Source organism: Eucalyptus grandis, chromosome 8 (genome assembly GCF_016545825.1).
Source record: "Eucalyptus grandis isolate ANBG69807.140 chromosome 8, ASM1654582v1, whole genome shotgun sequence".
NCBI classification, from domain to species: Eukaryota; Viridiplantae; Streptophyta; class Magnoliopsida; order Myrtales; family Myrtaceae; genus Eucalyptus; species Eucalyptus grandis.
The window spans coordinates 56,702,502-56,719,703 of NC_052619.1; the positions used below are offsets into that span (position 1 = coordinate 56,702,502).

The 17,202-nt window shown below is 40.5% G+C and overlaps 1 protein-coding gene across 1 annotated transcript; it reads right to left on the reverse strand.

Annotated features, from left to right (window-relative positions):
• Positions 1–1,076: 1,076 nt before the first annotated feature.
• On the reverse strand, positions 1,077–2,261 carry LOC104415182 (major strawberry allergen Fra a 1.08). The gene is made up of 2 exons (XM_010026434.3): positions 2,018–2,261; positions 1,077–1,545 (listed from the first exon to the last, which is right to left on the reverse strand). The coding sequence occupies exons 1-2, from the start codon at positions 2,202–2,204 to the stop codon at positions 1,247–1,249; spliced, it is 486 nt and encodes a 161-aa protein (XP_010024736.2). The 5' UTR covers positions 2,205–2,261; the 3' UTR covers positions 1,077–1,246.
• Positions 2,262–17,202: the final 14,941 nt, after the last annotated feature.

Consider the following 17,202-nt stretch of genomic DNA (forward strand, 5'->3'; position numbering starts at 1 on the left):
ATCAATTTTAAATAGACGGAATTCTCTAAAATTTAACATCTCAAAGCATTGAATGCATTCATTGGAAGGAACAAATCAAAGGAAAAATGTTCTACTGTAATAAGTACATCCAAATTTCTTCAAAAACATAAAAACAATCCTGTTCACTAATTTCCAAAGTACATCTGATGTAAGTTACATTTTAGCAATTGGACCCTCTCTTATATCTTATATCCAACGAGAATTGGTGCCTTTCAGTGAGCAACTAGTACAATCTTGGGATCAAGCCTTTTTATTTGAAGTAAGCTCCTTGGCCAGCTTTCATAGCAGAAGGGTAATTCTCCAGTAGCTCTTCCACCCCCTACTCTCCATGGGAATTTATCTTACAGTTCCCAACTATAGTTGCCACTCAATGTTGAGTTTGAAAAAATGCCAGAATAAGGACAAGGCAATGGACTATGAGACTCTAGCCGAGAATTCAAATTTGAAGGAATATACATTGTTAAGGGAAAGTCTATGGAGGCTCAAGCAAATCAAATAGGTATGGAGCTTAATTATGCTATTACGGATTGTTTTTTTTTTTTTGAGTATCTTCGCTTCAACACCTTAGCCAAGTCAAGTAAGAAGACTTGGTTAGGGGTCTACCTCATTTATCACCACACTTCTCAACATGCGAAGGGCTTTAGCAGCTAGGCAAGCAACACCGTAGCCCTTTGAATCCAAGTGACAAGCCCCTTTATCTTAAATGGAAATTAATGAAATGTCATCTAAGTCCTCAAAATCATGAGCTTGGGACTAGAAATGCAGAGGATTGGCTTAGCATGTTAATCTGCTCTCTCGTAGAAGGAATGGATGGAAGATAACTTGCAATCACAATGGTTGTAACAAAGTTCTTGATGACAGGGAACTACATACGAAGATGGCACTAGTTAGAAGGCCTTAGGACTTAAGCTGGCCAAAAATAAACTCTCCTCTCTATTAGATTGACCTTCCCAGATGGATTGTTCCATAGCTTGCTTATTAATATGTTGGGTTACGCTAGTTGCAACATCATTATATCTTAACCATGCTCCGAGACACTTTATAACAAGGCGGAATAATATAATTCATAGTACATGAAAGAGGAACTTTATTATAGTAGCAAACCGATTAGCACTCTCGATCAAGGGCTTCCCACATAGAGGACCACATTATAATTAGAATCGTCCGCGAAAAGAGAGATGCAAAAGTTGCTTCAAACAGAGACGATAATATAAATAAAAAGTTCTTAGGCATAGGTCTCGGGGTTGGCCAAGAGATAAGCCTCCACGGCCTTGAAGACGGCCGTGGCCTTCTCTTTCCCGGCTTTGATCTCCTCCTCATTGATCACAATCCCTGGTTTTGGGAGGTACTTGCTCACGTTGGAGCCCTTACAGCCCCCATCGGGAGATGCCTCCATCTTGATTTCATAAGAGATCGACTCGATCTTGTTGCCCAATTCGCCTCCCTCCACCATTGAGTAGCTGTACGTCATCTTCTCCTTGTCCAGTGCATCGATTCTATGCTTCACGAACTTCAGAGGACTGCCTGTACTTAAAGGGCAATTGTGAAATTACTATTGTCGTATTTATTAGGTGGATCATCGAGAATCTTTGTACTCCGGTTAAGGATAGGTACGAATACGATTGATCTTCATTATCTTGCGGGTAAATAAGGAGGTTGCATCCTTGTGTTGAAGAAAGGAGTCCTTCAAAGCTCAAGATGGCATTCCAATGAGATAATGTCGATTTTGTCTTAATCATACTTCAATTTTATATTGTCCCACCCCTCTTTTTTACGTACATGTGAGTGCAATGCTCACAGGGACCCAACCTAGGACCCAATCCTCCCCCTAATCCTTCTACCAGCGGGCCACATGCCTGTTGGCATCATACCTCAATTGACTCATCTAATATTGGATATTCCCCCCTTTTACTTGCATAACAATCTTCTAACTACTTAAGAAGAAATAGTGCTGAAGATACATCATGCAAGTAATTAATCACTAAAGTTGCCTCACCGTCAGCGAAGTTCATCTGCTTGATGCTCCCGGGGCCTCCGTCGCCATGGATGAGCTCCACACTCTTGATGGCCTGAGGCATGATCTTGGGCATGAGATTATCGCCGTCGATTATCAACGCCTTGAACAACCTTGGCGCTGGGACGGAGCTGCTGAATTCTTCGGTGAATGTAACTGGAGCACTCATGATGGATCCTTCTTTCTTCTCTCCCCTCGGAAATCTAATTGATGTGGGGATGAGATTGTGAAGTGGAGAGGATATTTAAAAGCTTAAGATAGCTCCTTCAATTAATGTCCATCTTGGTAGCTACACGTTACATCTTCGTCTGTCCCAGGTTAAAAATTACCCCTAGAGGTCAGATTCACATATTGCTTCTACATTTTAGGGGCGGCATGACAACCAGTAATTTCTATTCCAGAAATAATTTTTCTATTTAAGACCCATTTCTGGAATAGAAATCCGTTTGATGAACTTTTTTTTCTTTTTGGTACTCAGGAAACCTCCGTGTGCCACTTCGCGGTGGAGTAAACCCTGAAAGAGCAGTAGAGTCACTACCACCCTTGCTATCCCAGGCAAGTTGCTTGACGACGCTGCGAGTCGAACACAAGACCTCTCCCGAAAGGAACCAGGTGCTCAACCAACGATGCCGCCATCACGGGTGATTTTGATAAACTTATTCCGTTTTTCTATTTTTGGAATAGATTTATATTCCAGAAATAGGTTTGGAATAGAAATCAGAAATAGAAATTTTATACTTCTCTATTTCTCGTGGAAATAAAAAAAAATTTTTCTCATCGTTCGTTAACCGGTCCTTCATCCGTTGCCGCCGACCACCGTCCATCGGTCGCCGGCTACCGACCGGCCCTCGCCGCCGCCGGTCACCGGCCGCTAGCCGTTGCATAAGGGCGATCTTCATGATTTTGGACATTAGTCTTGATGAGAGATACACACTCTTGCATATGATCTTGATGTGGGATTTGTACCTCTACTCGGCACAAGCCTAAAATATATACTTTATATTTTGCTAATAATAAGCACCGTTATATTGCACCCTCTATTTTTTTATTAATTTCTCTCAGCGGAGACGTTACATGAGGGGGTTGGCAATAAATTTTTATTTTACTCTCTATGCCATTGTTGCGATCGGGGCAACTTCTTTATTTGCATGAAAAAACTGCTGAACCAATTGAAGTTGTATGCTTTTACTTCGCACGAAATTCCACGCACCATTGAATAACTCATTTATTGCGATGCAGGAAAATACAAGTCTAGGAACAAAAGGAAAAGGGCCAAAACACAAGTTGAAGGCGATCGGGGGTCGTCCACCAACAGCTAAGGCTAATAAAAGCCGTCGGTGCCGCTCCTCATAATAGATAGCAGACGCATCCAAATTTCTACCAGATTTGAAAAAGAGCAATGCTAACACGACACTGCCGTTATCGATTGAAAAATGACGGTGTAATTTCAACCACTACTTTCACTTCAAGAGGAATCGACTAACTGAATTTGCGTAAATGGCAAACAAAGAAGATTGGTCAATGGGTTGCCTCAGATGTCCGAAAAAAAAAATATTAGAAATCTTTCCTCCTTGTTTTTTAATCTGGACAGTGTTGACAACTATTTTTAAACCAAAAAAAAAAAAAAAAAAACGCTCAAGATCGGGTCGGGTCGGGCCGGATCCCTTTGGCCTGGCCCGGCCCGCCTCCCTTTCTTTTTCCCCTGCGCTAGGCCCAGCCCAGCATTCCTTTTCTTCTCCCTTGGCCCGGCCCACCACAGCTGGTCGTCCTCATCCAGCCGTCCTCCGCGCGCAAACCTGCAACAAAGGAGAAAAGACAGCGCAACGGAGCACAGGAGCAGAGCAGAGAGCAGGAGCGGACAGGACAGAAGGAGGGAGAGAACCGAGGGGGGCACCGCAGGGAGCTACAGAGGGAGAGAGACGGGAAGAGCTCGGCAGAGTTTAAGCGAGTGAGGGGGAGAGAACCAGACAGTGAGGGAGCTCGAGAGGGTGGTCGATCGCCAGAGTCCGTTCGTCAAGCGCCGTCCTTGCAGTGCTTTCCCCCGAACCAGGTAGGTTTTGTGCGTAGCTTTTTGATTTGTGTCGAGTTGCGTCGCCTTCCCGAGGATCTCGCTTCGGGAACGCCGCGGGACCGCCAGTCATCCCTCGATCCATTTCGAGTTCACCCTCCCGTCGCCGCTGTCGTAGCCGAGTAGGGATCTCTCATTTTAAATGCCCCCGTTAGTCACACAGGACAGGGCTTCTGAGGGATAATTTTGTTGATTTCGAATGCCCATTTGATGATTTTTATTTTTATTTTTTAAAGTTTGGTGCTGAGTCCGAGTACAAAAAGGGTTGATATCGTTCCTCCGTTCCATGCCCACCACATGTTCGACGACATGTCTAAACGAGCTTAGGCGCGTGCATTACTGATTCCCATGTGTTCTTGGACGCGGATAAGTACTTTTTGCATGTTATTCACCTTTTGTTGTTTACGAGCTGTCGTTTGCATCACCGGGTCATGTCTGGGCACGTCCGCTGTGTTTTATTTGTCTCCCGTTGGTGTCCTGGGTGTGGTAGTTGTAAGGGGTGCGCGGCTTGGAAGGGCGGGCAATGGGGTTTCGAAGTGATTCAAACGACGAGCTCAGCTGCTGCTTTATTTATAGTGTTCGGCGATGGAGGCATAGGAGGGGCCAATTTCGGGCGTGGGAGGAAACAAAAAAAAGTGAATTGATGGGCAAAAAAAAGTGGAAAAAGATAAAGACAAAAGGCAAAAGAAGACCCTCGAAGAGCAGAAAAAATTCAAAGTGGGACAAAAGAAAAGAAGACCAAAAGGGATGAAGAAAGAAAACAAGAATAATGAATAAGAAAAAAAAAAAAACAAAACAAAAAAAATATAAAAAACTATAAAATGGCAAAAGTGGCTTTGGGAAGGACCCCGTTGAGCAGAAGATAAAGGAAAAAGACTAAGTGAAAAAAAAAAATCATTAAAAATAAAATTAAAATAAAATTTTAGAAAATTTAGAAAATTTTAAAAAATTCAAAAAAATGTCAGAAAATTCAAAATTTCATTTGAAAAGTTTTAAAACAAACTTTCTAAGCTATTTTCTTAAAAAAAAAAAATAGAAGTTTCTTGACTCTAAAGTGTACTAAAAAATTGAGTAAGCCCTTAGGGTCTACCTTAGGGCTTCAATTGTCTTCAAAAACAATTACTCTTGTTTGCATGCTTTTACTGTTTTGATCTCTTAGTCCAATTAAGATTACAATTTATCTTTTCTTAATGTTAAATATTTGCTCTCCCATGCAATTTATTTTAACACTTTCCTTGGTTGCTAACTATTATTTTAATGGTTGCGTATCCGTATGATCATCTCTTGTGTTAGTGAATTGATGTAAAATGAATTCAAACTGTTCATTTAAAAAAAAATTAATAAGATTAGGTACTAAAAAACACTAATTAGTTAATTAGTGTAATCAAGTTTCTAAACTTAGATTCTCTGGTTACATAGAAAGTAAGGTAAATTCATATGCCTTACTTGATTTCAAACCGACCTCAATAGGCTAGTAGCGACTATTACAAAATTCTTAAGAATATTCCAATATTGCATGAGATATGGGCTTAGGAGAGCCCCGTGCCTATTCATGGACTTTAGATCTATCATTTAGGCAATACCCCTAAATCTATTCCCTCTCCACAAGGGTAGGTCGCGATAGACAACACATGTTCTCTTGATCTTTGCCCCATCTTTCTATGGGAACTTTTTGTTGTCCAATACCAATCTTTCTTTTTTATTTTACTAAAGTTTACCGCTTAATTTCTATGGAAAGCCTGAGTGTTATAAAGTTCATAAAGTACTAGAAATATTTTTGTAGATTATGATTAGCGACTGGTGGGCAATGACCAGTGGAATTGGCCCACCGGTGTCGACTATCAACGACCAACAACCAACAGAGGGGCAGCCAATAGAATTGTATTTTTAATAGCTTTGTGGTCATAGAAAGGCGAAAATGGAATTGCATACTAAACAAAGCTAGGTAATAAAAAAATGCCTAGTATAATTATAGGTAACATATTATGTAGAATGTGTCAATTAAATCTAGTTTTTAGTATGCATGTTGAGAATATGTTTTTATTTTTTAATACGAGAATATGGTTGTTATTATAGAATTAACTAAAGCTAGATAATTTACTTGCAAAACTAAACGAGTTGCATTTTATGTCATCATCTGTGCTTGAATATGATCAAACATGATAAATCTTCATAGAATTTCCAAATTAAGAGGAAGATATATTATACAATGTTATGTATTTCGTCATATCCTAACATCATAAATTCATAAAATCTGAATTCTATTTATTTTACATTAATGACTCTAAAATGCATCATGATAGTTGGTAATAAATCAATGACATATCCATTATCTGATTTGGGTTCATTAAAATTTTATGAAATCTATTAACGTTTTCAATGCCTCCACATATAATATTAAAATTGAGTAAAGTAATTTGACACGATTCTGACATCATCCGTAAAAAAAGTAAAAAAATAAAATAAAATAAATTAAATTAAATTAAATTAAATTGCATACTTTCAATGTTTCCAAGTTTTGATTGCTTATTTTGTCTTCGTTTCTTTTTCTTCTTGTTCTGTACTTTTTTTGTCCAACCATTTCTTTTCCATTTAAACTTCGTCATTTTGGAAAACTATCAAGTGGGATTTTTAGGATCAATAGTAGACAAAGCTCCGTCCCATTTGGGATAGTGACGAGGTGGTTGCCTTCTCATTTTCCGTGTTCATTTCAAGATTTCCGTTGGAGTGGCAGTGTCTGCAAATCGTGAGTTATTTCTATGCCGTTAATTTTCGTTTCCAGCTTAGTCTCCTATAAATTCCGCGCGTTTCGCCTTAGTTCTTTTAAGTTCCAGTACTTGTGCTTTCGAGTTGGTCTTTACTCCTCTTGCAATTCACTTCTTTGTCATCGAGATCAAAGTGACAAATGTCTTTCAAGGAGCTGGCACGCCTTCGTTACCCTCACGCCCATTCGATCCATCTTTGCAAATTTTGTTTTGAGGAAGTTTGATCACTCTGAGGTTGAGGGCAGAACAAGAGAACAAGCTTTTGTTCATTTTTCCAATCGTTTGCTTGGCATATTTGACTTAGATCGATTTAGATCCAATTGTTTGGTTTTTGCAATTAAAATCCACTATATACCCCATTTAGGCGATACTATATAGGGTAAGGCAACCCCAACCATGCCGTGAGCCTAAACCTTTTTGTCTTTGTGCCGATTTAGTCCTAAACATTTTTTTGGTGCCTATTTAGTCTTAAACATTTTTACGTTGTGCCAATTCAGTCTTTTTCCGGCTAATTTTGGTTGGATTTTACTTGACCGGACATTGGCCGTTGACATGGCCTCGATCGACGCCGACGTTGAGAACTTTTAATAATATTTTAATAATTTTATTTATTTATTTCTTCTCCTCTTCTTCCTCCGGCCCGGGGGTGGCCTTGCACGGGGCGACAAGGCTCGCCCTCGCCATGGCTGGTGAGGCTTGACCTCGCCGAGATCCGCGAGGGCGAGTCTTGCCCGCCCAGCCGAGAGGTTGCCCTCGAGGCTCGGGCGGCGAGGCTCGCCCTCGCCGGATCCGGCGAGGGTTGAGCCTCACCCATGGTTGACGAGGGCGAGCCTCGCTAGCTCGGCGCGAGGAGGCTAGCTCGATTCGATTAGCTCCCAAAGCCGATTCTCGATGGAGCCGACAACTCTAACCCTAGTCAGATACATTAACGCCGCATTGGAGTTGGTGCTCCTTGAGGATCTCCGACACTTGATGGCTACGTCCTCGGAGAGCGCCAGTTCCTTCACGATGCTCCTCGGGCTCGCCTCAACCCGAGCCATCAAGCTCCTCCACTCGCCTCGGTGGCGACCGGGGTAGCTTCGCTTTCGCTACGGATTCCTGAGATAGCTAGTATAAGCACCTAGAGGGGGTGAATAAGTGTAAAAATATTTTCTTGAGATAAGAGAGCAATACTAAGCAGACAATAGAAAGGAAATTCTCTTTTCGTTAACAAAGCGAATTATGATCAAAGTAAAGCAGAGAGTAGGGAAAAGAAAATGAACACAGAAATTATAGTGGTTCGGCTTATTCCAAGCCTATGTCCACTCTTCCGCACTGACAGCCCACCGGCTGGATTTTACTATGAACAAAAGAGTTGTTACAGCAAGGCTCTCCCTTGATTCCATAGTGTAGATACTCTACCACACTTCCTCAAGGTTTCTCAAGAATACTGACTCTCTTTTGTGTACAAGATTTCGCTCAGAAAATGAATTGACTAAGAACAAAGAGTTTCAGACTTTGGAATTCTTCTATCGTCAACACACTCGAACAACTGAAAAGTCTTCTTATATACTTCTTTATGCCATCATATTTGTTGGCACTTACCAAAGGAATTCTTCCAATCTTCCCGTTGGACAGAATCAATTAGGAATACCATTCGAGCTATTTAAGGAACATGTCGATAGCCCATCAATCATGTTCGCCCATACAATCAGGAACTCGGTTTCCATAAGTAGAACCTTCCAAGTATACTTCGCCAATCATCAAATCCTCAATCTTTGAATCAATAAAGGATTTTGTTATGTCATATCCAGCCAAGAGATCTTCTCCAGTCGATAATGTCAAATCCTTAACGAAACATCCAGTCCTGGATAGCCATTCAATGAGAATAAACTTTTAGTCTTGAGTCTGGCAGTCCGGAGGTCTTCAGACTTTAAATAGTAGAGTCTGCAAATCTTCAGACTAGACTGATGGAAACGTTTTGTCAGCTTCAAAATACTCAAGGAAGATTTCTCCAACAATCTCCCTCTTTTGGATGGTGACAAAAATTTCCTACATATTTGGATAACTTTGACCTGCAAAACATTACTCAAGCAAATATGGATATCTCATAAAGATAAATAGCTTATTGATAACACTAGAATTTGCAACCACAGAAAATAGGTTAGTTTTGCATATGAGTAAAGACATCCATAAGATATCAATAGTACTTAATATAAGCAGTCAATCCAAAATCCCAAATCCAGTCCACAGTCAGACACAAAAGTCAAGTCAAACATCAAAACAAATCAAAAGTTCAAGATCAAGTTCAAAAAAGTTCAAGGTTCAAAGTTAAGGTTTAAAGTTCAAATCACATTTCTCCCCCTTTTTTGTTATCATAAAAAAGGTTGAGATGGAATAAAAAATATTTGGGAATACGAACAAGCTGGAAATCTCCCATTGACTGGACAATGCCTTTCAGCTTTGTCAACTCTTCCTTCAGTTGAGCCACCTCTTCACCCTTAGCATTTGCTTGAATCTGAAGAGTAAGGGCTTGAATCTGATCATTCAAAGAAACTGAAGAAGCTTGACTTGCAGTCTGCAAATTCTTTACTTCGCATCCCAGAGCATATATCCGACCTCGCATTTTAAAGAGAACATCAAGAATTCTGCGAAAATCTGCTGAATTATCAATCTGCGTACTGGCTTCTGTACGATCAGATGGAGTAAAGGCAGACGATGGCAAATCAGCATAGTCACACAGATTGGACGATGAAACATCATGTTCCTCCTCAGGAAATTAAGAGGTATAGATGTCCTCTGGATCTGCTGGAGAGCGGTTGACTCCTTCACTGGTAGCAGGATATGATGACATTCCTCTTTTTTCACGATCTCCCCCTGTTTCCATGCCTTCAAGTGGAGAAGAGTGTTCATCATGCTCTCCTTCCTCTTGATCTCCTTTTTCCTCTTCTTCTTCTTCTTCTTCTTCAATTCTTTCCTCCTCTGCATCTCTTTCTTCAGCTTCTCTCTCCTTTGTTTCTTTCTCTTCTGCTTCCAAATCTTCTCTTTCTCCAGTCCTCTGTTCTGTGTCTTTCTCTTGTCGTTCCGTTGATTCTGGAACATAACGACTTAGGTTCTTCAATGCCAATGCAGTAATGGTGATGTCTTCCTCATCTTCTTCATCCTCAACAATGAGAGTTCTTATTTTCTTAGATGAAGCAACCATGGGCTTCTTCCCTTTTCTTTTTGCTGCCGAAGAGATTTGATGAGTTTTGACAGGGGTTTTCTCATTGAATTTCTCCAACGCCTTGTTGAGTTCATTCAGACGCATTTTAGACACCATTTTCAGTCTCACTATCATTTGATCACAAGTTCGAACACAGAGAATCCGGAGAGGCTGAACATTCAAATGTCTGAATAACTTTGTAACAAGAGTTGGATAAGGAAGTTGACCCTTGTCCTTCACCACTGCTCTATACATGTAGAATATAATAGTGAGGAAGAGAGAACTTTTTCCCAGCATTGATGGCATACATCAGTTTTGCCTCTGAGTTTGAAACATTAGTCTTTGAAGTAACTTTTGGTCTGAGGCAATTGATCACAAACTTGTTAAGCAGAATGTTGAACGCACTCATCCTCGAGTAGGAAACATTTCCCTTTGTCCTTCTATCCTTAACAAGTTCCAACGTAGCACGAGCAATAGAGACATTGATAGGTTGATTTCTTCCTCTCTCAACCCCAATCACATCAGCCAACATATCTACATCCACCACATAGTCCTGATCTCGGACACTAAAAGAGAATCTATTCGCATCTAAGAAACTGAGATTCGAATAGAAGTATGCAGTGAGTTCAGCATAGGCTTCTATAGATTCAGAACAGAACTGTTCAAGTTGAAGAAGACTGATTTTTTCCCTTAAATTAACGCTCACAACGTCAAGGAAATCAAAATCCACACTTCTAGGGTTTATGATCCAACGCTTCAACAACTTAGAGTATAAATGCTTGTGTTCCTCCAATCGAAACAAGTCTGTCCTCTTGCTCAGAATTTTTGCCGCAACACCTATTCTCGGTTGAAACTGATTGTACAACTTGTCATCATCATTCCCATATGGCTGATTCAGCCCTCCAACACGTGGATCGATTGGAATATTTGCCATTGCCTCTTCTGCCGACCCAGCAGGAGCAATTCCCAACCGTTCCATTGTGCATAAAAAGAATGTTTCATTTTTATACTTTTTGTCTTTCAGAAATTCGTCAATGTAGTTCAAAGGAGTTCCACCCCTTTTCAAAGCACGATAAAGGTTGTAGGTAACATAGGGCTTAAAAGTTCTTACGGGTTCTGCATCTTCAATTATTCCTTCTTCTTCTCGACGAATAACATCCTGTGGTCTAGATGGAGAAGATGGACGCTGCTGAGAATGTTGTGGGCTCTGCTGCTGACTAGGAGACTCTTCTTCCTCGGTGAGATCAAAGTGCGTAGACCCCTCACGCATTTGTTGCGGTCCCCTGTTCACAATCCTCGAAGACTTCCTTTGAGACGACATCCTTCACAGTCTTTGAAAGATTCCAAACTTGACTTTCCCAAGAACGATGACAACTTTTCGAAGATTAAACAAGAGTATAAGACAAAAGTGGAAGATCGATACTTTTTAGGGTTTTTGGAGTTAAACGAAGAGGAACTGACAGTATATAGGTCAGTCGAAGAGAGGCATACAAAACGTTGTAATGGAAAGTAAAAAGATGCCATTTTAAAAAATAACTACCTTTTTCAAAAAATTAGATAACTGCCATTTAAAAATTAACTCCATTTTTGAAAAAGAAAGATTGCACTAATCACGGAAATTGAAAGTAGCAAAAATCAATTATGGACATATGATCGTACCTTTTCAAGATTTAATCTGAGAGAGAATAAAATAACTTACAATCAAAGATCTTGATTGTTTGAGTCTGAGAGTCTAAACTTTTACTTCTTCAAACCTCAAGATGTTGAGTCTCTAGACTTTTTACAATCAAAGATCTTGATTGTTTAGGTCCATTGGTGGAACTCCTTTGAACTACATTGACGAATTTCTGAATGACAAAGGGTACAAAAATGAAACCTTCTTTTTACGCACAATGGAACGGTTGGGAATTGCCCCTGCTGGGTCGGCAAAAGAGGCAATGGCAAATATTCTAATCGATCCATGTGTTGGAGGGTTGAATCAGCCAGATGGTAATGATGATGACAAGTTGTACAATCAGTTTCAACCGAGAATGGGTGTTGCGGCAAAAATTCGGAGCAAAAGGACAGACTTATTTCGATCGGAGGAACACAAGCATCTATACTCTAAGTTGTTGAAGCGTGGGGTCATAAACCCTAGAACTGTGGATTTTGATTTCCTTGATGCTTTGTGAAAGTTAATTTGAGGGAAAAATTCAGTCTTCTTCAACTTGAATGTTACTTTACGAATCTACGTGCCTATGCTAAACTCACTGCATACTTCTATTCGAATCTTAGTTTCTTAGATGCGAATAGATTCTCTTTTAGTGTCCGAGATCAAGACTATGTGGTGGATGTAGATATGTTGGCTGATGTGATTGGAGTTGAGAGAGGGAGATATCAACCTATCAATGTCTCTATTGCTCGTGCTACGTTGGAACTTGTTAAGGATAGAAGGACGAGAGGAAAGGTTTCCTACTCGAGGATGAGTGCGTTCAACATTCTCGCTTAACAAGATTGTGATCAATTACCTCGACCAAAATCTACTTCAAAGACGATGTTTCAAACTCGAGGCAAAACCGATGTATGCCATCAATGCTTTGGGAAAAAGTTATCTCTTCCTCACAATATTATATTCCACATGTATAGAGCAAGTGGTGAAGGACAAGGGTCAACTTCCTTATCCAAATTCTCTTGTTACAAAGTTATTCGGACATTTGAATGTTCAGCCTCCCGGATTCTCTCCGTGTTCGAACTTGTGATCAAATGGTAGTGGGACTGAAAATTGTGTCTAAAATGCATCTGAAGGAACTCAACAAGGCGTTGGAGAAATTCAATGAGAAAACCCTGTCAAAACTCATCAAATCTCTTCGGTAGCAAAAAGAAAAGGGAATGAGCCCATGGTTGCTCCATCCAAGAAAAGAAGAGCTCTCATTGTTGAGGATGAAGAAGATGAGGAAGACATCACCATTTCTGCAATGGCATTGAAGAACCTGAGTTGTTATGTTCCAGAATCAACGGAACGACAAGAGAAAGACATAGAACAGAGGACTGGAGAAAGAGAATATTTGGAAGCAGAAGAGAAAGAAACAGAGGAGAGAGAAGCTGAAGAAAGAGATGCAGAGGAGGAAAGAATTGAAGAAGAAAAAGAAAAGGAAAAATGAGATCAAGAGGAAGGAGAGCATGAGGAACACTCTTCTCCACCTGAAGCATGGAAATAGGGGGAGATCGTGAGAAAAGAGGAATGTCCTCATATCCTACTACTAGTGAAGGAGTCAGCCGCTCTCCAACAGATCTAGAGGACATCTATGCCTCTCAATTTCCTGAGGAGGGACATGATGTTTCATCGTCCAATCTGCGTTACTATGCTAATTTGCCATCGTCTGCCTTTACTCTATCTGATCGTGCAGAAGCCAGTACGTAGACTGATAATTCAGCAAATTTTCGCATAATTCTTGATGTTCTCTTAGAAATGCGGGGTTAGATATATGCTATGGGATGCGAAGTACAAAATTTGCAGACTGCAAGTCAAGCTTTTTCAGTTTCTTTGAATGATTAGATCAAAGCCCTTGCTCTTCAGATTCAAGCAAATGCTAAGGGTGAAGAGGTGTTCAACTGAAGGAAGAGTTGACAAAGCTGGAAGGCATTGTCCAGTCAATGGGAGATTTCCAGCTTGTTCGTGTTCCCAAGCATTCTTGATTCCATCTCAACCTTTTTTATGATGACAAAAAGGGGGAGAGATGTGATTTGAACTTTGAACCTTGAACTTTTGATTTGTTTTGATGTTTGACTTGACTTTTGTGTCTGGCTGTGGACTGGATTTCGGATTTTGGATTGACTGCTTATATTAAGTACTATTGATATCTTATGGATGTTTTTACTCATATGCAAGACTAACCTATTTTCTGTGGTTGCAGATTCTAGTGTTATCAATAAGCCATTTATCTTTATGAGATATCCATATTTGCTTGAGTAATGTTTTGCAGATCAAAGTTATCCAAATCTGTATGAAAGTTTTGTCACCATAAAAAAAGGGGGAGATTGTTGGAGAAATCTTCCTGTAGTATTTTGAAGCTGACAAAACGTTTCCATCAGACTCTACTATTTAAAGTCTGAATACCTCCGGACTGCCAGACTCAAGACTCAAAGTCTATTCTCATTGACAGTTTCTAATCCGTCGAAGAAGGGCTATCAAGGACTGGATGTTTTGTTAAGGGTTTGACCTTATCGACTGGAGAAGATCTCTTGGCTGGATATGATATAATGAAATTCTTTATTGACTCAAAGATTGAGGATCCGATGATTGGCGAAGTATACTTAGAAGGTTCTACTTATGAAAACCGAGATCCTGATTGTATGGACAAGCAGGATTGATGGTCTATCGACATGTTCTTTAAATAGCTCGAATGATCTTCCTAATTGATTCTGTCCAACGGGAAGATTGGAAGAATTCATTTGGTAAATGCCAACGGATTTGATGGCATAAAGGAGTATATAAGGAAGACGTTACAGTTGTTCGAATGTGTACGCGATAGAAGAATTCCAAAGTTTAAAGCTCTTTATTCTTAGTCAATTCATTTTCTGAGTGAAATCTTGTATGCAAAAGAGAGTCCATATTCTTAAGAAACCTTGAGGAAATGTGGTAGAGTATCTACACTGTGGAATCAAGGGAGAGCCTTGCCGTAACAACTTTTTTGTTCATAGTGAAATCCAGCCGGTGGGCTGTCAGTGCGGAAGAGTGGACGTAGGCTTGGAATAAGCCGAACCACTATAATTTCTGTGTTCATTTTCTCTTCCATACTCTCTGCTTTACTTTGATCATAATTCGCTTTGTTAACGAAAGGAGAACTTCATTTCTATTGTCTGCTTAGTATTGCTCTCTTATCTCGAGAAAATATTTTTTACACCTATTCACCCCCCTCTAAGTGCTTATACTAGCTATCTCAAGAATTACCCAATATAGGATAGTCACTATACGACGTCAAGAAAGGAGACATAATTACAAGTGACTTCTAAATGTAATTCTAGTAGAAAACCCTTGTCCACAGGACGCTAGAAGTGATTCTTCATTGCTCTTTTTTCTTTTCTCGTTTAGGAAAGATGCTCTTCTACGGTATATATACTTCCCATTTCACGATACCCAAAAGATGGATATACAAAACATGCGTGACACATGAGAGAAATTCAGAAAGAGGGGGCAAGTGACATGAATCATGAGCATAGCTTAATGCAGCACGCAATTGTGAAATTCCCAGGTTTACTTGTCATTCCCAGATGTACTCATAATGGTGCAACAAAAGTGGCCTCTCATACGAATTCAGCCTAGACACTTCGAGCAAATTTCAAACGACCATAACTTATTACGGTCAATTTGTAGAGGGAATTGATAATTATAAACATTTGTGCTCATCAAATTCATTTTGGAGCTCAAAACCAAGTGTGATTTTTATCGGAAAAGTACCAAAATAGTCTTAAACCTTTTGCATTGATACCAATTCAGTCCTAAACTTTTTAATTGAACTAATTTAGTTCTAAACTTTTTCACATTGGTACCAATTTAGTCTATCCTGGCTAATTTAAGTCAGAAATTGCTGAGATGGCCGCCGGAGATGATATGTGGCGCCACGTGGACAAATTTTATAATTTTTCAGATTTTTAATTTTTTTCTCTTTTCTTTTTTTTCTTTTCTCCTTACCCTTGGCCGGCGAGGTCACTGGCCGATCGACCATCGCCGGCCACGGGTTGGTCGGGGCAAGGGGCCCCGCGCCCTCGTTGGCCACAAGCGAGGCGTCGCCCGCCTAGATCCAAGCGAGGGCCGAAAACCTTGCCCGTTGGCCGGCGAGGGCCTCGCCGCGCCTGTGGCCGACGAGGGCGCAAAGGTCCTCACCAGTGGCTAGCGAGGGCGGGGGCCCTCACCCTAACTAGCCTGTGGCTAGCGATGGTTGGCCGGCCGGTGACCTCGTCGGCCAAGAGGTAAGGAGAAAAGAAAAAAAAAGAAAAAAAGGAAAAAATAATAATTATTAAAAAAAATTATAAAATTTGTCCACGTGTCACCACATATAATCGTTGGCGGCCATGTCAGCAATTTCTTGCTTAAATCAGCCAGATGGACTGAATTGATACAAATGTGAAAATGTTTAGGATTAAATTTGTCAAATTAAAAAGTTTAGGACTGAATTGATATCAATGCAAAAAGTTTAAAACTATTTTGGTACTTTTCCATTTTTATCTAATAATCCCCGGTTGACCACCTACCGAGACTTCCAGTTTTGCAAATCCACAACCAAAGACCAATAACAAATTGCTTCAAAGACTAGAGAGGGACCACGAATCCTAATTAAAACCTTGTCGCTACATACCAGACTTGGGCCTGCCGGTAGGTGAGGACGTACATCCTTGACCAATTGGTGCATTTATCCAAGATGGAGGCAATAAATTGCTTTGGTATCGAACCCCACCGTCCTGCATCGGATAATGCTTCGAAGCCCCATTGCCGATTGCAAGGCATCACGGGCTAGGAAAAGACTTGAACAACATATCGAGGCTAACCTTCGCTGATTCACTGACAATTTCAGCGGATACGATATTCACAATCAGCATCTCGACCTTCTCATGTCATGAGAAGGCGCTAATGAGATCACCTAGACGTGAAGAATCAAGGCCTGGAATTCTCAGGCTAACAAGGCGATAGATTTGAAAATGATCGGCATGCAAGATGCTGAGACCCAACTCGAATATTGATGGAGTATCCAGGATGAGAGAGCCTGCATGGATGCACGTTAGATGAGGTTGATGAGACTAGGCACGACAATGGCGAGAGAAAGTAGAACATTTGGCTTCGACAGAGTCCTGTGGAGGACTTGAGATGTAAAAGATGGATCTTCCGTTCCTTTGCTTTTTAAACATCGAGTAAAATGAGAATTTGCAGGAAAGGAAAGCCAGCGGTCCCCATGGTCGAGTCTTACGGATCGGAAGGTCAAACTCGGGAGCAACGACAGTGGCGTCAGGCCATCTGCTGACAGCCAAGCATTCTTCAACTTGATCTCACGGAGGCTACAACATGCACATCCACAAAAAAATTAGAAAATATTGCTTTTTTATTCTCAAATAGTGCCCCGCCAATATGTTTAGATTCGCTATTCTATTGGTTTGGTTGTGGTTTTGGTTTGGAAGA